Raw genomic sequence first — 23,882 nt, 5'->3', positions numbered from 1 at the left:
TTACAAATATCGTAGTTAGTTTACAAATTCTATATTTATATATACTAACCTTCTTTCATTTCTTTTTTTTTTCATTAAAAATAATTCTATAAAATTCTTTCATACAAGAGAAATAAGGTGGTGAAAGAATGAGATATAGAAGAATATATAGTTTGTAAAATATACCAAGCTTTGTTGCGAACTTGCACATGAGAGTAAGGTTATCAGATAATGTAGAAAGTGCATCTATTTAAATAGGAAAAATGTTATTCTCTCTTCTTATTCATACAACTTTTAAAACTTAATTTAATAATAATCTAAATTAATATTTTGTTCATACAATCGATTCTTCCATGCCACAACCATTGATAAGAAGAGAAGGAAGAATATCTCTTGCCTCTAGGTGGGAGAGGAGGAACAGACCCAAGATTCATCCAGAATCAAAGCTGCTTTCATCAAGCACTTCAAGACCATGTTCAAATCTACATGCTCGCGTCCATATCCAACTGTTATCATGATAGTCTGAGCAAAGCCCCTATAATCTCAGAGGAAGATCGGAGAAGCATTCTTACCATCCCCTCCTACACTGAGATAGAAGCAGCCTTGAAATCTCTTAGCCCGAATAAGGCCCTGAGCCCAGATGGATTAAATGCAAAAAAAAAATTTCACTTTCTTTTAATGCAAACTAGGTCAAATTAGATCATATTATGAAGACATTTGGCTCAATGGATTGAGCTTATTTATCTTTTAATTGATTCATGCTTATATAAGCACTTAAAATAAGTCTAGTTAAGTCATGCAAACCAATAAGATAAGTTTAATTAAGTCGTGTAAGCCACTAAGGTAAGTTCAATTAAGTCATTTAAGTCTCTCAGATAAGTTCTAGTTCAAGTTATATAAACCCTTAGGACTAAGTCTGAGTATGACTAATTGTACACTATCTTAATATATAAAGGGGTTGGGCTTTATTCATCCAAGCATCCAAGTATTGAGAATTAATTGAGTTTAGTTATTTTATTATTCTCACATTTATTATTTTTATCATAGTCGTTAGATCGTCTTTGTTTTCCTAGGAGTAGATCTAAATTAAAAACCCAAATTTTATCCCCAATCCATAGCCACCATCACCTCTAGCAACCACACTATCTTACGGTCGTCCACCACCACCACCCTTGGCAATCAACCATCCTCCGACGATCACTACAACGTTAGATATTTACCGTTTTACCTCATTTTGACCACGCTCTACTATTTTAATTATATCTTTTCATTCAGATATTCGATTAACGTGAAGCCAAAGCTATTAGAACCCTATTTCGTGAGATTATCACCACCTAAATTTCATAATTTTCTTATGTCCAGATTTGGTTTGTAACATCATTGGCCTAGTCTCAAAAATGAAGTCACAACTGAGGTAAAGAGATTCTTCACCACAGGGAGCATGGACAAAGGTCTGAACAGGTCCATCATTGTCTTAATCCCTAAGAAGGAGAATCTAGTTGTGGTAAGTGACTTCAAACCGATAAGCCTATGCAACACCATTTATAAGTTGATAGCAAAGCTTGTTGCTGCTAGGATTAAATAGTGCCTGAGTTTTATTATTTCCCATAGCCAAAATGCTTTCAACTGGGGCAGGCAAATTGTTGATAGCTCGATAATTGCTCAAGAAGTACTCTTATTCCTAAAATCCATCTAAAGTACTAATGGCGCATTTATGCTAAAAACTGATCTCTCTAAGGCTTTCGACCGCATGGAATGGAGCTTCATTGGCGACTGTCTCAAACTCCACAGCTTCCTAGATAGATTTATAAAGCTGGTCATTACTTGCCTTAGCACTACTAGCTTAATTTTGGATGTTAATAGTAGCACTGTTTCACTCCCTCTAGAGGACTAAGACAAGGGTGTCCATTATCTCCGTACCTTTTCATCATTGGCTCAAACATTCTCTCTATCTTACTTGATGAGGAGCTCAATCTAAAAAGAATTTCTAGTGTCAAAATCTCTAGAACAGCTCTGCTGCTAACCCATCTCATGTTTGTGGACGACCTACTTCTCTTCAATAAATCCACTGCCAAAGATGCTACAAATCTGAGAGCAATCATCGACCTCTATTGTCAAGTCTTAGGCCAAGCCATCAACTATGAAAAATCAGCCATTTTCTTTGGCTCCAAAGTTGACCCAAGTAGGAGAAGTCAAATGATATCAACTCTTTGTGTGAAACTCTTGGAGGGGAGTGAAAAATATCTTGGGAATCCACTGATTACGCCGCTCTAAATGCAAAGCCTATATATTTATCTAGGAAAAATTCAAGAAGCGCCTGGCGAGACAAAAAGCACGTCAGTTATCCCATGCCGGTCGAATGGTTCTTATTAAGGCAATTCTTAGCAGCATTCCAATCTATTTTATGTCAAGCATCCTTTTCCAGAAATCATTGTTAAGGCACTTGATGCAGTTATGTGTGATTTCTGGTGGGGTTTCTCCACCAATAAGAGTAACCTCTATCTAAGAAGGTGGAGTTTAATTTGCCACCCAATAAGGACCGGAGGCCTAGGCATCAGAAGCGTGGGCCTTGTCAATCAAGCCTTGATTATTAAACTAGCCTGGTGTTTCATCACTAATAAGAGTAGTGTCGGGGCAAAGCTCCTCAAGGACAAGTATCTCTCAAGAGCCTTCTTTTGGTTGGCAAAGATCAGTGGAGTTGCATCTTGGACGTGGCACTTTATTATTAAGGGTCGGAGTGAGTTGAGGAAGATGATAAGGTATGAGATAGGTAATAGAAACTCTGTCTCTATCACCAATGACCCATGGTTGTTAACTTTTGATCTCATCTGTACACAACTCCCACCTCATATTTTTGAAGTTGGAGATCATTATTAATCAGGAAGTAAGGTGGAACAATATTCTATTGCAACAACTCTATCCTGTTGAAACTGCGCAAGCTATCATGAGCATCTTCCTCAGCCCAGCCTCAATGGACAGGGAAGATTGATTGCTTTGGACACCCACTGCTGACGGCATTTTTAGCTCGAGGTCAGCTTATGCAGCACTCTTAGAGGGAGCTTGGCATGCCTCTTCATCCAGTATAAGGATGGCTAATACCTGGAAAGCAGTTTAAAAAAATATTGAAACCATCCCTCGTATAAAAGTATTCATCTGGTGCTGCCTGGTAAGAGCCCTTCCAGTTAGGATGGCACTATTCAAGAGAATGTCTCAAGTTGAGACAGTGTGTCCCCTCTGCCTAAATTTGTATGATACGATCTCCCATAGATTAAAGTTTGATCTATCCTGTTTTCAGATATGGACAAGATTTTGCACAAAACTTTAGAAGAAGATTTCTAGAAATATAGCCATTGGATCAATGTGAAATTTTGATAGGTCGTAATCCTAGAAAAGCGCTTTACAACGAATCTATTTCAGGTGAATCGGATAATGGGTTTTGAAGATATCTTTAGATAAGTGGGCAGACATCAGGGAGTCCGTTCTTTGGATCCATGGTGGGGGCATGAGACCTTAGGTGGATTATGGAGGTGGTAGGCTGGTGGTAATGGGGTGGCACCAGTAAGAAAGGTGGTGGTGGAAGGACTATGGATGGTGAAAAGGGTTCGAGCAAAGGTAGAGCATTCTGAAGAAGGAGGAGGAGTGGGCCGCCCCTAAAGGACTAGGGTAAGTGGCCGGTCGAGAGAGGCTAGAGGCAGCGGAGTCGTGGGATGAGGGAACGAGAGAGAAGGAGAAGAAGAAGATTAGGGCAAAAATTCAATTCCTTAATTTTTTTTTCTCTTTTTGGTTGTCATCCGCATCTTAAGAGGCTAACCAAATTATTGAAAAATGACAATTATTAACCCTAGAAATAGTGAATTTTCATCGACCGATTCTCTGTATTTGTGAACACCTATAGGCATTCGCAAGCGCGTTCAAACGCACTCACCCACGTTCGAACGTAATCTACAAAAATTTTATTTTTTTTATCTGAATAAAACACTGACACAATAAGAAAAGACACTCATAAGGTGTATCTTTGCTCGAGACGACATCGGTAAAGTCCAAATCGTATCAATCCACCATGCTTCCGCCACCTTGTCCTCAAGGTGTGAAATTAGGGAAGCAATCCATAATATCTTACTCGAGCTCCTCCATGACTCAATCCTCTGCACTAGCTCTCTGTAGATCTGAAAATAAAGGGAAGGTTGGTACTAAGAAGAAAGCGAGCTCACTTACATCCCCTGTACATGGGAGTCCAAACAGCGGTTGCAACGCTAGCCCTTGCTACGACTGGTTTTCATCAAGCAGCACTCTCTGACCATTTCTCCGAAATATAAGTGTGAGGTTTGTAAAATTAAATATTACGGGCCCCAAGCTTTGAAGCCATTGAGTCCCCAAGATAATGTCGGCACCCTGCAAAGCCAACGGATAAAGATTTAATATGAAAGTTTAGCCTTGCACTTTCAACTCTACACCTCCATAAATAAAATCAGTCCGCAATATGGTGCCATCTCCAACTATCACATCGAACTCATCCATGGGTTTCTGACTCCAGCCCAATTTTCCTAAGAAGCCTCTTGTTAATGAAGTTATGAGTGGACCCGGTGTCAATTAGGATTCTCACTGTGGTCTTCTTGACTACACTGTTCACCCGCAAGGTTTTTGGTGCGGCTGTCCTAGAATAGGCATGGAGGAAGAATTCGACCATAATGTTTTCCATGGGCTACTCCTCCACTACTCCTTGCTGTTTAGCCACATCCTCATCTTCAGCTGCAACCTCATCCTCAGCTTCCTCCAATCCATCTATTAGCATCACCGATCCCATCGGTTTGGCGCAGCGATGTCCAAGTACGAACTTCTCATCACAATGAAAGCAAAAGCCTTTGGCTCTCTGCTCCTCCACTTTAGCAAGTGTGAGTGCTCGACCCGGACCTCTAGGCGCGTACTTCACATCATGGGAGGGCCTTAGGGGTGCCTGACGAGGCACCATTGCAGCAGCTCTTGGTATGCCAGCTGCATTTCCTACTGCTATGGTAGGCCGAACCAAGTTGCAGCTATCTTGGCTTGTCCAGTTTTTTTTTATGTGCATCCTCATTTCTCGATGCTTGTCTTCCATTAGTACCGCATCCTCGAAGGCCTCCTTTAAGGTTTTAGGCCTTAAAACCCTCACATCGGCTTGTATGTCTCCCCACAACCTCGAGATGAAAGTGCTGTGAAGTTTGTTGATCGGTCCAAAGAGGTTGGCAACGGTAACTTATTCTCTCAAATTCTTCTTGGTATGCTCCAACCGTGGTCCTTTGTACCGTCTTTGAGAGGAGAGCGTCAAAGTCTTTATACCCCAATGCTCAATATCGCCGCGTGATATTGGTGCAGAAATTGGCCCAACTTTTAATCGTATCACACGCATTGGCTGCCCGAAACGAATGAAGTGCCATATCTTTAAGGTGGAAGCTCACAAGCGTCACCTTATACTCATCCGCTATACCTTGGTATGTGAAAAATTGTTCCGCCTTATACAACCAATCAATCGGGTTGCCACCTTTGAACTTCGGAAAGTCAAGACACACGGTTCGCCCACGGATACCATTGTCTCAGTCTGGATCATATTTGAGCCCTTGTCTAACCTGAGGAGGATACATCATGAATGGTGGATGATCTCTCCTTCAGTTTATGTTAACCCGACGCGATTCCAATTCGTCTTGCTTCGCCCAAGGGTCTAGACCTCAAAGATGATATCTATTTAGGTTTGCCTGACGGACGAGCTTACCTACAACTTAGCCTAGCGGATTCATCCTTGCTGGTCTCTACCCATAGGTTTGTGGCAATAGGGCTTCTTGCTGGTGAAGGTTCTAAACCGGTGGTGGCGGCTTCATGGTGGTAGACTTGCGTCGGGGAGTCATTGGTGCGCTTCCGATCACTATAGCTTCTCTTATTGCTCGTATTTCTCGCATCATCTCCATCATCATCTGATTATTGATGGCCATCTATTCGGAAAGAGATCCAATCATGGCTTGAATGCTAGGCTCTTCCGTATTCAAATTCGGTCAGGTGGTTCCGTGGGTGGCAGTTCCTGCATCCGTTTCCCTTACTCCATTTGGGGAATCTCATCCTCCTCGTTTCGCCGTGCAACCATGGCTTTGGATGTCATCATAGGAAGAGCGTGTCCAAGAAACGATGGCTCTGGTACCACTTTTGATACGATCTCCCCTAGATTAAGGTTTGATTTATCCTATTTTCAGATCTAGATAAGATCTTGCACAGAACTATAGAACAGGATTTCTGAAAATATAGCCATCGAATCTAATTTCAGGTGAATCGAACTATGGGATCTGGAGATATCTTTGGATAAGTGGGCGGACGTCAGGGAGTCCATTCTTTGAATCCATGGGTGGGGGCATAAGACCTTAGGTGGATTATGGAGATGGCTGGCCAGCGGTAATAGGGTGGCACCGGTAAGAAAGGTGGTGGTGGAAGGACTATGGATGGTGGAAAGGGTTCGGGCGAAGGTATCGCATTCTGAAAAAGGGGGAAGAGTTGACCGCCTCTAAGGGACTAGGATGAGTGGCTGGTCGAGAAAGGCTAGAGGTAGCGGAGCCGGGGGATGAGGAAACTAGAGAAAAAGAGAAGAAGAAGAAGATTAGGGCAAAAACTCAATTCCTTGATTTTTCTTTTTTTTTTTGTTGCCATCCACACCTTAAGAGGCTAACCAAACAATTCAAAAATGACAATTATTAACCCTAGAAACGGTGGATTTTCGTCGACTGCCTTCGAATGGGGTCAACCGCGTTTGACCGCACTAAATGCATTCTCTATATTTATGAACGCCTACAGGTGTTCGAACACACTCACTCACATTTGAACGCAACTTACAGAAATTTTATTTTTTTCTCTGAATGAAATACTAACACAATAAGAAAAGACACACATAAGATATATATTTGCTCGAGACGACATTGGCAAAGTCTGAATCGTATCACCGTAACAACCTATCTTAAAATTTTTCTTAACAATTTCGGCACAACGTGATCAGCCATATTGTGGTTAGCCTCATGCCCAAGCTGAAACCAGCAGGTGAGAAAATTTTCTCACCTGCCATGGTAAGCCATGGGGGCACCATGCGCTGCTAGCCCAGCAGGCCCCGTCACCACCGCCATCCTCCTTTCACCACCTCTCTCCTTCTAACCCTCTCTTTCTCTCTTACCGATGCCGACCTACCACCGCCGCCGTCCTTGGAACCCACCGTTGCCACCTTCACCGAGGGCTGGTGAGCCTTCCTCTCCTCCTCCTCCTCGTCGTCCTCCTCCTCCTCCTCACTCTCTCTCTCTCTCTCTCTCTCTCTCTCTCTCTCTCTCTCTCTCTCTCTCTCTCTCTCTCTCTCTCTCTCTCTCTCCCTTTCTTCCTCTTTCTCTCTCGGGTTTGCTGGAACCGAGCCGCCGGCCTGGCTCTCCTCCCTCCCTCCCCTTCTCTCTCTTCTCTTTTTCTTCTTCCTTCCTTCCTTCCTTTCTTTCTTTCTTTCTTTCCTTTTCCTTTCTTCTCACTCCACGGTTCCTCCTTCTCCTCCTCTTGCTACAAAAGTGTTGGGCTCAGCCCAGCACTATAGCAAGGTTGATTATTATTATTTTTGTTAATTATATAATTTATTTTCTAATGTTAGGTAAATTAGTTTATTTAGGTAATTAATTATTTGAAAATTTACACTCACTAGTATAATTATTAGCTAAGTATTTTTAGTATAATAATTTATTAATTAAATTATAAATATTTGCATATAAATTTTATTTATGGTTTAGTTATTATTTATTAGATTAACATGTAGCCTTATTAATAATAATCTTATATTTATATTTATATTTTATATAACTATATTTAGCATCTTATTATTGTCTACTACTTCGTATAAAATGAAATACTAAGCTTGCATATTATTTTTGTATAATAGGATAATAGCTATTTTTCATATAATCTATGATTAATTAAATAAGAGTAAGTATCACAAAATAATTAATAATAAGATTATATTTATAATTATATTTTTATAAATCATATATATGGTTGTTATTAATGATATACAAAAAGTGATAAATTACTATATTACTTACTTTATAATTAGCAAACTATGATTCTTATAATAAATATAAATTATGGTATTAGCATATTAATATTATCAAATTTAAATTTATCATATGAATCTAATTAATTTTTAAACATAATAAATTATCATATTTTTACTCGAATGGATTATGATTAGATAAACTACCTAAATATTTTTAGACTTTAGACCCCTTTATTTGAAACCCCGGGGACCTTACTAGCGATGAGTGACAGTTGATTGATAGACATGAGGCATACATGTGTTGAGTCTTTTGATCAGATGGTGAGTAGTCTTATCCTCTAGACGTTTTTCTCAAATTAGGATATATTATATAATTATGTATATGTATGTTTTAGCCTCTAGCATAATTATATGACATTATCTAAAGATGATTTTAGTTGAGCATATTTTATCATACATTTAATTAGATCGATCTACGATATAAGTATACTGGTGATATATAGAAATGATTGTAGATGACTATACTATTATGAGTTTATATCAAGATGATATCTAGCATGAGTATGCATGTGATAGACTGGAATATGGATGCATATGTTAGATACATGGTTGAAGACTGTATTGCATTATTTTTCTCTTGGTCTCTTTACCACCTAAATTCCTGAGTTGCAGGATTTGTTATAACACTAGATAAAATTTATATGATCTGTTATTTAGAAAGAAAGTATGAAATATGATTGATATGATAGTTAATTGAAAGCGCGAGGATACCCAAGTGGACGCGAGGGTTCGGACGCATTTGGTAGATAATTGATCGCTCAATGTAGTCGCGATCCTATGGCCTTACATCTTAGGTCATTAATTTGTGTGCGCAACAGATATTCGAACACATGTCATTCGGCAAGGCATATGTTGCAAGTTATCCTCACATAGTTTCTATCAGCTAGAAGAGTGCTCGATCTGGATGGGTGTTGATACCCTTAGCGGATGACATGGTATGATTATGATTGAGATACAATTTATGGATGGCATGATATACTCTGAGCCTTTAAGTATGTTAATGAGACCGAGTACCAAGTGTTGATTGTGCATAGTGATCTAGTATAATGATGATATTTAGATATGACATTGATGATTGAGATATTGAGAAATATATATAATTTTATTATCATTTGATATACCTGATTATCGAGTGACCAATATGCATTCTATGTGGTTGCATTTGATATCATAGCATGGTCATAATCAGCATGCATCATAAGTGTCATATTTAAAAGAGAGTTATAATAATAGTATGATATGAAAATTTGTTTATATATTGTCGAAAATTATATACTTTGATCAATTATAATATGATATCTATTTTTCATTTATATAGTATTGAGAGTACATTCATATATTTATTCATGACATAATGCTCATATGTGATTTATATTATCTAGTACATGATTTACTTTTTGTTTGGCATCACTAATTTAGGGTAAAGTATATTCACTGAGCCTTTTACTCATGACTCGCTTTATTGCTTTTCTAACCTTCTCAAATATATGGTATGTGATAGTGCTTGAGATATTCTGAGAAGATATTTAGAATAATGATGAAGTGAGCTATAGGTGCGAGACGGTATAGATGATAGTTTATATAAAAATGGAGTTGTATCGTTGTTTGTTATATTTGTACTTTATTGTATCAAATGATAATTTGTATAATATAGATCATGTTAGGTTTTTATATGTTGGCAATTGTGTACAAAATATTCTAAGTGTATTTTTTACATGTATATGAGCTTTACACAAGTCTTGAATATCTCTGGTCTGAAGAATTGCAAGGTTATTGGAGAAAAGCTGTTGAGTTCACACCGCGTTCACAAACGCGTTCGAACGCGGTGCGTTCACAAATGAGTTCGAACGCGAAATCTGCGTTCACACAGACAGAGAGCAGCGTTCACAAACGCGTTCGAACGCGAGCACTGCGTTCACACAGACAGAGAGCCGCGTTCACAAACGCGTTCGAACGCAACCTGAAGAATTCAAGCTGTCGCGTTCGAACACACTCGAGCCCGTTCGAACGCACCAACAAAGTTTAAAAATATTGGGCTTTCATGAGTACGGATAAGATTCGGAGTTGGCTCTATCTTGAAGTTTATGAGTACGGATAAGACTTGGATTTGTCTTTACCTTGAAAATCATATATAAGGATTGTGAAACCCTATCTCAAGGTGAGTTGAAGAAATATTATTGAATGAGACTTCTTGAGGCTACATCGATTCTTCAACTAATAATGTTCCACTCATCTACAAGAATTTAATCTTTCGTCTTAAGGGTGATCTAGACGAAAGATCAATCTCGAGGGCTACTGAGATTGGACTTCAATCACAAGAAGCAGTGAATCGTGGGTTCTAGCGATCAAGACTGAGAGAAACAAAGTCGTTTGGATCGACGGGGTGTTTTGTGAGTCAGTCTTATAACTGCTACTATTATAGTGATTGGTTTTGATCCGAGTTTGGATCCGTGTTTTTTTCTCGGGTTTTTCCACGTTAAAATCTTGGCGTTCATCTCTGCTTTCGTTCTTAATATTTCTTTGGACTTTTATTTAAGTGAACGAGAAATATCATTGCCTAGAGGTTAGATACATACGTGTGTCTAGGGATTTATTTTTTCAATTGGTATCAGAGCAGGTTCTCTCACCCTTTGAGAGAGATCAAATAGGCATGTATTTTCATAGAGATGGACCCTCATCTATTAGACCTCCTATTCTAGATGGATCAAATTATGGATATTGGAAACCTAGGATGAGAGCTTATTTGAAGTCTATAGATGAGAGAGTTTGGATGGCCATTATGAACAGTTGGAGTCCACCAATATACATGGTGAATGATGAGTTAATTGAGAAACCGATTGAGTCATGGGATAAAACAGATTATGAAAAAGTTGGCTGGAATAGCAAAGCAATAAATGCAATTTTTAGTTGTGTTTCCTCGGAAGAATTTAGAAGAATATCTACTTGTGAAATAGCAAAACAAGCCTGGATGATCTTAGAAACAACTCATGAAGGTACTATGGCTGTAAAACTTTCGAAACTTCAGAGGTTGACTACTAATTTTGAAACCCTACGTATGGAGGAGAATGAGACATTTGATGAGTTCTATGCAAAGCTGAGTGATATAGTCAACTCTAGTTTCAACCTAGGAGAGAAACTTCCTGAAAACAGAATTGTCCGTAAGATCCTTAGGTCCCTTCCAGAAAGGTTTCAGGCAAAAGTTACAGCTATTGAGGAAAGTAAGGATATCGATTCAATGAAAGTTGAACAATTGGTAGGAAATCTACAAACATTTGAGTCCAGTCTTTCAAAACCGAGGAAGTCCAAAGGGATGGCCCTATCTACAGTTGAACAAAATTTAGAGGAGTCGGATGATGAAGGTGATTTAGATGTTGAGATATTGACCATGTTTGTCAAAAAGTTCAATAAATTCTTTCGGAAGCCAAACAAGTTAAATGCTGAAAAACTTGAGAAAAGCAAAGCCTTTGTAAAAAGGAAGAATACTGTGAGTTCAAATACAGGTGGTACCAACAACAATGTCAAACAGAAAAATAAGAATTTTGAGAATAAAGTTTAATGTTTTGAATGTTCTGGTTTTGGACACATCGCACAAGAATGCCCTAATCGTCTTAAGAGGAAGGGCAAAGCTATGAAAGTTACTTGGGATGACTCAGATGAATCTATTGATGATTCTGAAAAGGACGAAGAAAACTTTGTAGCTTTTACCTCCTCTACTTTATACTGACTCTATTGTTGATACTGATAGTACAGATGATCAGGATATGTTACCTGCTGAAGAAGATGAATCTGAAATCCAAAAGGCATATAATGACTTATACCTAGAGTCGTTTAAACTCAAGAAAAGCAATCTTAGACTACTTCAACGACTCAAGGTAATCGAACCAGAAAGAATTCAATTTGAAGAGATGTACAAATTGGAGCTTGAACGTGTCAAAGACCTTTCTGAACAACTTGACAATGCAAAAAATAAAATGAAGGCTGATGAAATTGAACTAGAGCGATTGCATAAGGAAGTTACATTTCTAAAAGGGAAGAACAAACTTGACGAAATTCTAAAAGCTCAGATCTCTGGAAAAGACAGGTATGGTGTTGGATACACTGGTAATTCAAATAATAATAAAACTGTATTTGTTTCTGCAGGTATACAAAAGGAAGAATACCTGAAGCCATCAACCGCATTTACAAAGCAATCGTGGATGAACCCTTCTAAACAGAACTTGAATATACAAACTGGTGAATCTTCGACGGTACCAAAGGTAAACTCTAATCACTCTCCTCGACATAAGGTGAGTAGAAAAAGGTTTGTTCCGACATGCTATCATTGTGGCATTCTAGGGCATATTCGACAACATTGCAAATTTTTGCAAAAACCTAGAAGTGCTTTTATTTATGGGATGAAAACAAAGGCCATATGGATCAAGAAATCTGATTTGAAATGTTATGTTGTGCATACTGCCTTGAAAGCCTTAAATTCTGAATTGTGGTATTTAGATAGTGGTTGTTCAAGACATATGTCGGGTGACAAGTCTTTATTTTCTAATCTCGAAAAACATGAAGGGGGAGTTGTGACATTCGGAGATGGTAACTCATCCAAGGTAATAGGTAAAGAAAGGTAAGTACTCCAGGGATTCCTAGTCTCGAAAATGTTCTTTATGTTAATGGCTTGAAAGGAAATTTATTAAGCATCATTCAATTTTGTGATGAAGGTTATGAGGTAGAATTCTCTAAAAATGATTGTACTATTCTAAATCATGATGGTAATGTTATATGTTTTGGATCTAGAACATCTAATAATTGCTATATTGTTAGAACTTCACATAATCTGAAATGTAACAAGACAAAACAATAGCAATAGAACATGTTGAGACAGAGAAACAGTTGGGTGATTTGTTACAAAACCTTTTGATTTACAGAGATTTCAGTATCTTCGCACTTCTTTAGGGATTTGTGCTTTGGATTGATTTGTGTTTTAGTCTGCGAGTTTCTTATTATTTTGTTTCATTTTTTTTTAGGTTTTATTTTACTCTGAAATTTTCTTTGGTTTCAGTTTTAGATTTGTCGAGAGTTTTTGTTATATAAAAAAAATTGATGCACTCCTAGATTCAATAATATACTCTTGACATAAAAATATGATTTTTCTCTTGATTATGAGTTATTATAGTCAATTTTGTCATCTTGTAGTATATTGTTTCAATTTTGATTTTGTCACTCCCTCGACTTCTATAATAATAAAATTTTAATGCACTCATAACGTATGTGTATTCTTGTATGAGCATGATATCATGAATATTTTTTTAAATAACTCACTATTAACTTTGATTTGCACAGTTTGACCTCATACTTAGTTATCAAATATATTTTTATAAAAGATCAATGAAAAGGGCTACAATGAGTTAGTGTGAAAGCCGTCTTGTTTCGAGTCCAGTTTGACTCAGTACATTATATGCAAATTCAAAAAAAAATGATAGATGTGAATTTCTTCTTGCATTTTATTTGATTTGTACTACAAGAAAAGGGCTACCTACTCATGTGTGAAAGCCATCATTGCACATATATGTTTCAGTAAAAAAAAAATACAGGAAAAATTCCTGTTGTGTTATGGAGAATAAGTCGAAAAGTGCAAAATTTCTATACTAAGTCGGTTTGACTACTGTGTTGCATCATTGTTTATATAGTAAAGTTTGTTTAAGAAGATTGGTTCATGTTTTCTATGCTCATCTTGCATATGCATATCGTTATGATCAATCAAGATTAATTTAATTTTGAGTGATGCATTCGAATTGATTATAATATGCTTTTGATGATTTGATTGATCTGTGTATGACTTATTTCATTTGATTATCATATTCTATGTCTTGAATATATTTTGAAATTTTAGAAGTGCATCTCCAAAAAGATTTTTGATTTGTTTTAGTTTAAAATAAAATTAAAAAAAATAAAAAAAACCTTCGTTTTCTCTCTCCCAAATCTTCAAGATCTTCATCTTTTTCATCAAATTTTTTACTTCAAACTCTTTTAGAGGGTAGTTCTCCTCCGGATCTAGCATCTTTCGGCCGAATCTTTGAGATTTTCTTCACTTTTTGCGAGGTATGATCATTCATCAATTTTCTTATTTTTTATTCAATTAAGTCTCTTGATCTTGATTGATTTCGTGTAGTTTCAAGTTTTGATCACGTTAAAGTTAATATCTTGATGTTTTTTGTGCGATTGAACGTGATAACTTGCATTTTTAAGTGGAAGATGGATTTCACTTAGGGTCTTCATGGTTTCTAGAATTTTTGGGTTTTTTTTGTATTCTTTGGGCATATGTTGAATTCTTTCTCTAGAATGCCTAAAAAAGCTACAGTTACCAAGAAACCAAGACCGCCTTCTTTACCTACCTCGACTCTGTGTTGACGATTCTTCATCGTCAGTTTCCTCCGAGTTCCTAGTCTTTGGCATTTGTGTCAAAAAGGGGGAGAGTGTCTTAGTGTCTAGGTTAGTGTCTAGATGTCTAGGTGTGTAGGGGGAGTATGTGTATAGGGGGCTTAATCATCTGCAAGCATGGGTTCATGAGTACGGATAAGACTTGGATTTGTCTCTATCTTGAAAATCATATATAAGGATTGTGAAACCCTATCTCAAGGTGAGTTGAAGAAATATTATTGAAGGAGACTTCTTGAGACTACATCGATTCTTCAACTAACAATGTTCCACTCATCTACAAGAATTTAATCTTTCGTCTTAAGGGTGATCTAGACGAAAGATCAATCTCGAGGGCTACTGAGATTGGACTTCAATCACAAGAAGCAGTAAATCGTGGGTTCTAGCGATCAAGACTGAGAGAAACAAAGTCGTTTGGATCGACGGGGTGTTTTGTGAGTCAGTCTTGTAACTGTTACTATTATAGTGATTGGTTTTGATCCGAGTTTGGATCCGTGGTTTTTTCCTGTTTTGGGTTTTTCCACGTTAAAATCTTGGCGTTCATCTCTGCTTTCGTTCTTAATATTTCTTCGGACTTTTACTTAAGCGAACGAGAAATATCATTGCCTAGAGGTTAGATACATACGTGTGTCTAGGGATTTGGTTTTTCAGATCAAAATATAGTGTGGTATTAGCTGTATTAGTTGTATCTTGATAGTTTGTCGTGGTCTGTGTGGGCCCTATCAAACTATATAGCTGTGTAATATGATTATTGTGGATTTAAATATAGATATGTTAGTAGATTTTATTCGATGATGTCCTAATTTATTTTGTGTTTGAGTATGTGAGCTCTAGGCTTATCTTTGCGTGGCTGCCTCGTCTGTCCTATCACGTGTGCCGCGCGTGTTGTGTGGCCGCGTGGGTGTGCACGTGCCGGTGCTAAGTAAGGACATTACAGAACCACCTTGAAACCATTGAACATCTTCTTATCTCGTGCCATTTTTCGAGAGCAGTGTGGTTTGCAGGTGCACTTGGGGCCAATCCCGAGTCCAAGGAGCAATTGGATTATGCCTTTACTAGTATGTGGTTTATATGGAACGCAGAGAATGCAACAATTTTCAAGAAGGTAGCGCAGCACCCTCTAAAGCTAATCTCCGGCTCAACAATTTCAATACTAAGTCGTGGACCACAACTATCCAACAATGCATGCAACTAAAAGCCCAAGCCATGCAACCGAGTTGCAACTCGAAGGAAGTCGACGTAAGTGGTTTTACTTGCTAGGTCGACGCAACATGGAAGGGAGATCACTGTGGAGGCGTGGGAATCTATTTGATCAATAAGCGCTCTAACACCAAACTATATAAAAGCATCTTCCTTGCAACCTGTGCTAACTCACTAGTTAGAGAAGCACATGCACTACTTATTGGTATCAAGGAAGCTTTGGATCTCGATGAATAGGTGGGAGTTATCTAAAACAATTGTATGAAGGCAGTAAGTACAGCAAACTCTACCTCTAAGTCTATGGATTGACAGATATCTCCCATTATTCGAGAATGCATCAGACTGTCTAGAAAGTTCCCCTATATCAAGGTTCTCTACTCGAGCAGGAAAAAGATTTTTAGAACAAATGTTTTAAGGAATGGACTGCTTGTGATCCTACCTTTGTGTAATGATTTTAATACAATGAAATTGTCTACGGACTTATTCTATAAAAAAAAATAAAGGATTGCTAGTATCTAACTCAATATAGCTTTGTAATATTTTATAATGACAAGTTGATGAAAAGAAAACACCAATGAATATTTTGTATCCGTGCTTGCCAATCTTCTACTTGGAGCACAACGAAGGGGCTTAATCATCTGCAAGCAGGTCTACTTCCATTGAAGAGCGACTTTGATCAATGTCAAGCAAAAGACAATCAATCGGATACAACTTATGTTCACAGAGTAATTCATTATCATAAAAACTCGATATAAGTCAGAGGTTAATTTAAATAATATTATGTAGGTGTTCTTCACCCTTCCACTAAAGATTATTTTAGTCAATTGGTATATAATCTCACTAATTTCCTATAATCGCCTAAATCAATCTAAATTTTCTTATTTAATTTTTTTTAAAAGAATAGCTAACCTAATTAGAAGGTTATTTCACAAACAAACATAGACTTGATAAAACGGTTCTGCTCGTCCATGCACAGCCTGAGCCTGAACTACAAGTGGACGACATAGACTAGCCTTTGCCCACTCAACCCTACCCGAAAGGTCGTCCATCAACCCGACTTGAAAGATAAGTTCGTCAGCCTACCTGTTCGGCTCGCAACTAAGTCCGCCCATATTGATACAGTGAAAACCAATAGGATTTTGGTACTTTGTACTGTTTTACATTTTTTTAAAAACTCAACTCTCCCATCATTGATTAGCTCAGTACGGTACGGTACTACTCTGTTTAAATATTTTTGAACATATTATTTTGACATATTATTTTTTTCACATAAAAAGGGAGGAATAAAAATATTTTACAAAAAACTAAAGGTAATTTTTTTTTAATAATAACTAAAAAAATTTTAAAAATTTATAAGCGAAGATGGGTGTGTCAAACCCGCTCTCTGACGAGTCGATAGATGATAATGAGCTAGACTATACTAACCTGGCCCGAGCAGCACGCAAGTGGAAGAGTACATTGTCCCGCTAGGATGGCCCGGCCCGTCTGAAGATCACTTCTACCAAAACACCACTTAGGTGTAGGTGCATCTGAATAAGAGGCAATCGTACTGATGATTAAGGCCATTAAGGGTGGGTGGAGCATGTACTACATAAGAATTAATTAAGATTATCATCGATCCGAACGCAACCATAACTTCAGCTTTTTGGTTTCCCCCGTAATAACCTCCACTACTTGTATAAATCATCCGTATAGTTACTATTTTAAAATCACAATAGTGAAAGATTTCTCTCTTACCACCGGAATCAATTATGAGTTGGTCGTCTTCTTCACCCAAACCAGCTCGCACCCACCGGGACCTCGAGATTTGTACCTTCCTTCACGCGAGCTTCTGACCGTTCGATTCCAACCACTTCCCGTTCCTCTCGTCCGTGTCTTTCCCTCCTCCCCACCGTCCAATCTCCGATCCCCAAACCGCTCCTCTTCCTGCACCGTATGTTTCGGTCCGCCACCGGTTACCCTAACCGGGCGGTACTCCGAACTCGATGGAGCGGCTTTCTCCTCTCCGATCGGTTTCACCGGCACCGGATCAGGGCCACTCTTAGCGGATTTGGTCACCGCCTCCTCACCCTTCTTCTTCGTTTTAACATAATTTTCCTTGACGGCCTGCTGCACGGAAGCAGTCACCGCTCCAGCCTCCTCAGTAGCCTCCCCATTCTCAGATCCGGTCGCTTCCTCGCGGTTCTTCTCCGCCTCAGCTGCCTTTCCCTTTAGGGCCTTCTCCTTCCCGGATGTGGTCACCGCCTCGCTGTTCTTAATAAACTTTTGCCTATAGAGTCTCTGCTTCACGGATGCAGTCACCGCCCCGTTTTGCTCATTCGCATTCCCATTCTCAGATCGGATCACCTCCTCGCCGTTCTTCTTCTTCGCTTTAACAAACTTTTCCTTATAGAATCTCTGCTCCGCTGATGCGGTCACCGTCCCGCCCTTCTGATTGGACTTCCCATTGTCAGATTCGGTCACCTCCTCGCCGTTCTTCTCCGCCTCAGCTGCCTTCTTCTTTACGTATGTGATCACCGCCTCGCCCTCCTCCTCCTCATTTTTCCCCTTCTCGGATCCGGTGACCTCTTCGCCCTTCCTCTCCGTTTCAGCTACCCCTCCTCCCTTCTTCTTCCTTTTCCTATACTTACGCTTAGATCGTCCCACCACTTCTCCATTTTCCTTCCCTTCCCCGGAGTTCGGACCGTTCGATTCGGTCCCGATCGCCTCTGCTGCATCGAAATTCGGGGACGACGGCATCGCGATCCTCCATCTCCGACCCCGCCCGTCCGATGGCCGATCTCGCCGGTGATATACCTCGGACCGTACGGCTCCGCACGGAACCTCCGAGATCTCGTCTTCCTCCTCCGCTATCGGTTGACTCGATTCCTCTTCTCTTGTAAGCTCTTGCTGGATCTTTCCCTCTCCTCCTCCTCCTTCTTCGTGGCCTCGATTCGGCTTTTGTTTGAGCCGTAATTCTTGGAGCTGTCTCAAGGTAACGTAGTTCGCGGGGAGAGTAGGAGGAGGAGGGGATGGGTTTCCCTTCGCCTCCATCTCGCCGTCTCGTGGGATTTGGGAAGCTCCTTTCGTGCGCAGGAAGGTCCGAAGGCTTTAAAATGTCGTACAATGTTGTACAGAGAGTTAGAGAACATAGGAAGCCCCACCCGAGCCCAGCCCAGCCCAGCCCAGCCCAGCCCGGCCGGGCTCAAATGCCAAGCCCAAGCTCTTGTACGAACGAACTTGGGAGTTGGAAGATATACCTACCAATTGATCCATCCAACGGTTAAGGTATTTGTGATCTGTGATCCACGTGTCATCTTATCCCACCAATCCAAAGTAGACCCACTCCAACCACCAATAAAAGACTGTTTAATTGCTGGACGCCGTATTTAGTTAGTTCCCAGTTACCAAACTCTAAAATGTCCTTATTAAACTCATAACTCTCTCATGTGTGTTAGTACGATACTAACTATTGAGCTACAGTGGTGCATCATAGACCAAAATATATTTCTTAGACAGCACTTTATTGTGTACGTGTATATCTAAACAAACATATGTACGTTTATCTTATTTTTTACTTTTCCCTGCCACATGTTCATTTGCAACTCTATAACTATAGGACCACCTTGACATCAACCCCATACCCTCCAAATAATTTTGGATTTATTTAAATGTTTGTTTTATATTTTTGCAAACACAACGCATCAAAGTAGTAGTAACACATACACACATACGGACGTGAAAGCTAGCTAGAGAAGGAATCCATGCCTAGTAAATAGAATTAAAGTAGAATTAAATGGTGGTGCAGTACATCTATCCAAGACCAAGAATCTAAATCCGAACCGTTCGGTAGGCCAGCTACGACTTACGGCAGTCGTGCAGAGTGGGAAATTTCCGACTCCTGTTTTGAACGAAATCAACAACCCTTACATCTTCCAAACTATACCGACCCATATATCCTTTAAAATGATTTCTTTAAGTTGAGTCCGACGCACTCAAACCCAACTCCATCACACGGTAACAATCAACAAGGCTGTACCACGTGTCTCACAGCCACTAAAGGAAGATACTTGATGGCCCAATCAGAAGCAGACAAGTAACTCGAATGCACAAAGTTCCTACAGCCCGGGCTGCCGTTGGTTCCATGTAGCAAGTGCGTTCCGACCTCCTTTGACATATAAACTCTTTCAAATGAAAAGTCTCCTCTTTCTAATCTCTTTTCCATCCTTTCCAGCCCTATATATATATACTTGTACCAAAGAAGAGATTTACGCTTCTAGTTCGAGAGAGAGAGAGAGAGAGAGAGAGAGAGAGAGAGAGAGAGAGATGGGGAATTGCCAAGCGGCAGAGACAGCAACGGCGGTGATCCAACACCCAGGAGGGTACACGGAGAGGATATACTGGCCGCTCACAGCGAGCCACGTCATGGCCTCCAACCCCGGCCACTACGTCGCCGTCATAGTCACCACCGCCCCATCCAATAGCAACAACGGCAACAGCAGCGACGCCGCGCCGGCGGTGCAGCATCTTAAGCTGCTCCGCCCGGACGACACCCTCCTCATCGGCCACGTCTACCGCCTCGTCAGCTTCGAAGGCATGCATGTTTGTTGTGACCATTTCACCCTTCCATTTTGCTTCATATTTACTTATATCTCCCTCCCTCGATCTGCAGAGGTGCTCAAGGTGTTTGGTTCGAAGAGGAGTGTGAAGCTTAGCACGTTGCTGAGACACGAGAGGAAGCGGAAGATCAAGCAGCAGGAGAGCGATGCTGCCGGTGGCCGTGGAGAGAGTGGATCGTCCGAAATGGTAAATATCTTGTCTTCCTAGGGGTAAATTGGGGATAATAAACGTATATATAGTAGTTTAGAATTTCTATTTTTATTTTTATTTTTTGGTTGTTTGCCCGGGAATTCCGTAGGATACGTATAAGGTGGCGTGCTCGTCTATGTGCCGTCGTTCGTCACAGCGTCTTGTCTCTTTCGGACAATTAGACGGAAGAAGAAACCAGTAGAAAATTAAAATAAATAATGCTAAGTAATAGTTCTGCACCCAACTTTGCCCAAGGTTCTTTTTTTTACTATTTTAAGTCTGTCTTTAGGAGTTTAATTCACTTTAGATTTATCTATAAAATTATGTGCGATTGAAATCGTTGTCCCGTCAATAGTTTTGAAATAGAAGTCGTTAATGGATTATATAGAAAGTTTAAAATAAGAAAGAAAATTTGTCTAAGTTTGGAGAAATTCTTTTATATAAAATTGTTTTCCAGTTCAATGATTTTTACATAAATTGTTGATTGTGAAAACGGTTTATATAGAAAAAAATAATTTCTTAGACTTACCAATTTTATGAGTGATTTAAAAATTTCCATATAAATCGCTTAATTGTGTCGGCAAATTATATTTAAAAATCGCTTATATAAACTTTGAAGTGTAGATTAGGAAGGCTAGTTTGGCCAAAAATTAGATTAATTATGATCTACTGCTTGGATCACAATAATTTATAGCACTGATCATCATAATTTCATACTCTTATATTGTCATGTGGACACCATCTATAGCACCGGCCATGGCGACATGGTGTCCATGTGGCAATATAAGAGTATGCAATTATGATGACTCGTGCTATAGATTATAATGAATCTAAATTATGCACGTATAATACTCTGATAAATTTTTATCAATCTCAATGTTTAGAGAGGGTTTTTAGTGATAATCTCTGCCATAGATGATCTTTATCATAACGAGAGTTAAGGTAATATTTGGTCCGCAAGCACATCAATCACACAAATCCGACAAATCTAACCACACTTGAAAGTAAATTCATGAAACTCGAAAAATTAGAGCAAGCATGATTGAAACCGTCGAATGTGTACAGTAGATTTACTAGCATGTATTCGACAAGTCAAGTTCCTCACCATATATAATTTGTGATAATTAAGTGCAACTATCCTTATCTTATGATAGCAACCCTACCTTTTCCCACAACTTCCCACCGGATTCCTTTGTTTCTGGCCATGGAATTACTAAACGAATACTTATTAAAGTATTAACTATCTATAAAGGAAAATAAGACTAAAATGAGGCACAATGACTTAGCACAATACATAGAAAACTAATTCGAATCCATTTCATCAACTTTCCTACGTGTGTGTGTATATATATATATATATATATATATGTATGAGGGAGGGGGTAAGATCTATATAAAATAATGCCCAAGTCTTAAGCTTTTAATTTAGAAGAAAAATAATGCAAGGAGATTATTGGACCATCTCTTCCTGATCGTTGAACTAGCTTGAAGAAATCCACAGTAATAAATAATCCATACTTAATATTATACCTATACATATGACGGCATCTAAGACTACGTCGTTGTATTATATTTCTTCAATCTATGGCTTTAATATTCGCACTGTATTTCTTAATCTGCTGATTACGTTACTTTAATTGCTTAAATAAAAGTTGAAGTTTATCACCTGACATCAAAATTTTGGAACAAGAATTTAGGGGATATTTTTTTTGCATCACATTCTATATTTTAGTAATTATGATTTATATCTGATATTATTTAGAAACAAAAGCCGTGATGCATTTTCTGACCAAAATATACCATGCAATGATAGTTTAGGCAAGATATTTGGAAATTAAGAGAATTAAACTGTTCCTATAAATGATTCTCTAACCAATTATACATGTTTTAGGGACATTAAAAGGTATGGTTAATTACTATTCCTAACTTTGTTTATATATTATTTTACTGGAGTTAGGTTTAAGGATGAGCTAACCGAAAAGGAAACCGTTGCAAAAAAAAGTTTAAGTTATGATACAATATAGACTTATTCAGAGATAAACTTTTTTATCTTAATTTTTTATTAGGTTATTGGTTGCGAATAAAGATATAAATGCTGATATAAGATGATGTTTGATCAAATTAAACTTCATGCCCTTTTCCTACTTAAATAATCATATTCTAATGTAAATAGATATTTATTATATTATTATTTTTAGAAAGAGTAAGACATAGTTTGAAAAGTAAATAGAGATTCTAATTTTATTTTACAACAATTATATTATCATATCATGATTATTTTTAGAATTTCTAGCCAAAAAATAATTTAACTTTAATTTATCGTAATTTACACATAATAGTTATCATCACAAATAGCATCATAATTAAACATTCTATATCAAAACATTTTCCCTATGAATATATTTTAATATATTCTAATATATTATAGTCATTCTGAAAGGGCAATTTGATAGCTTAAAAAGTTAGAATAAATGGATGAGATATCCTGATTTTCTTATCCTAACTAAAAGTTGGGATAAAGATATCTGAACAAATGAAGTTTATAGTTTGTTTTCTTATTCTATTTCTTTATCTTTTGGGGTAGAGGAGGGTTTATAGAGGAGGAGAGGATTAAAGTAGTCAAAAAGTATCTTTATTTGGTTTAGACTGAGACTTAAGCCTAACTTAAAAAGAAAAGAGAAGATTCTCTAATGATCAATGAAAAGAATCTTCACCATTTCTAAGAGCAATTTGGTTCCAGGTAATGGAAAGTGAGACGCAAGAGGATAAGGTCATGGGATTGGATGCAAGCAATGGAAGCACAGGAATTGCAACTACCAGTAGGATGACAAGGTATTGCCAATGGAGGCCAACATTGCAGAGCATTGCTGAAGCAGGGAGTTAGATTCATTTGAAACATGGGAGCTTCTTTTCCAAGTTCTAATTGAACTTGTATTGATAATTTGATTGCTAACTACATAGTTAGATATTTGGATGATACCAAAACTTTAAATTTCTTCTTGATGGTGGGATTTGCTGTGGTAATTTTGTACTTTTAACAGCTTACTCTAAGATTGGTGTAAGTGAGCACCAGTTAGTTTAAATTTGAATTTGGTTTATGTCCATGTCTATTTTGCAACATCATAAGATGTTGTAGTCTATATATTGTGAATTATTTAGTTTGACCATCTCCATGCTTGGGTTATTTCTTCACTGTAATATAATCCAGGGAAAATTACATTTTACCTCAATGTGGTTAGCTCTAATTTCAGTTCACCTCTTGTAATTTAATTTGTATTAGTTTACTTCCTTGTGGTCTAGGCTAAGAAGTATCGGTTATTTTTTTATCATATTTGACAAAAGAAAGGTTGAATTTAAAGATATTCATTGGCATCTCCAACGGGAGACTTTATATTTGGAG

At 38.2% G+C, this 23,882-nt stretch overlaps 2 protein-coding genes across 6 annotated transcripts; one reads left to right on the top strand and one right to left on the bottom strand.

Moving 5' to 3' along the window:
- Positions 1–217: 217 nt before the first annotated feature.
- Positions 218–18,867, bottom strand: LOC140773387 (uncharacterized). 5 transcript variants are annotated; one of them, XR_012106454.1, is made up of 3 exons: positions 17,432–18,867; positions 17,120–17,223; positions 218–609 (listed from the first exon to the last, which is right to left on the bottom strand). XR_012106454.1 is itself a non-coding variant. In XM_073115909.1 (2 exons), exon 1 carries the CDS (start codon positions 18,725–18,727, stop codon positions 17,444–17,446), a length of 1,284 nt encoding a protein of 427 aa, XP_072972010.1. In that variant the 5' UTR covers positions 18,728–18,867; the 3' UTR covers positions 15,995–17,281; positions 17,432–17,443. The 5 variants fall into 5 exon arrangements, 2 of the variants coding, with proteins under 2 accessions (XP_072972010.1, XP_072972009.1); XR_012106453.1 differs by having other exon boundaries at positions 219–565; XR_012106455.1 differs by having other exon boundaries at positions 219–560.
- Positions 18,868–19,686: 819 nt separating this feature from the next.
- LOC140773388 (uncharacterized) lies at positions 19,687–23,506 on the top strand. The gene is made up of 4 exons (XM_073115910.1): positions 19,687–19,826; positions 19,908–20,267; positions 20,346–20,479; positions 23,223–23,506. The coding sequence occupies exons 2-4, from the start codon at positions 20,000–20,002 to the stop codon at positions 23,364–23,366; spliced, it is 546 nt and encodes a 181-aa protein (XP_072972011.1). The 5' UTR covers positions 19,687–19,826; positions 19,908–19,999; the 3' UTR covers positions 23,367–23,506.
- Positions 23,507–23,882: the final 376 nt, after the last annotated feature.

This window comes from Typha angustifolia, chromosome 13 (genome assembly GCF_048772165.1).
Source record: "Typha angustifolia cultivar Huaian chromosome 13, ASM4877216v1, whole genome shotgun sequence".
Classification (NCBI taxonomy): domain Eukaryota; kingdom Viridiplantae; phylum Streptophyta; class Magnoliopsida; order Poales; family Typhaceae; genus Typha; species Typha angustifolia.
The sequence above is the reverse complement of the archived record's forward strand: the minus strand, read 5'-3'. Positions and strand labels throughout refer to the sequence as shown.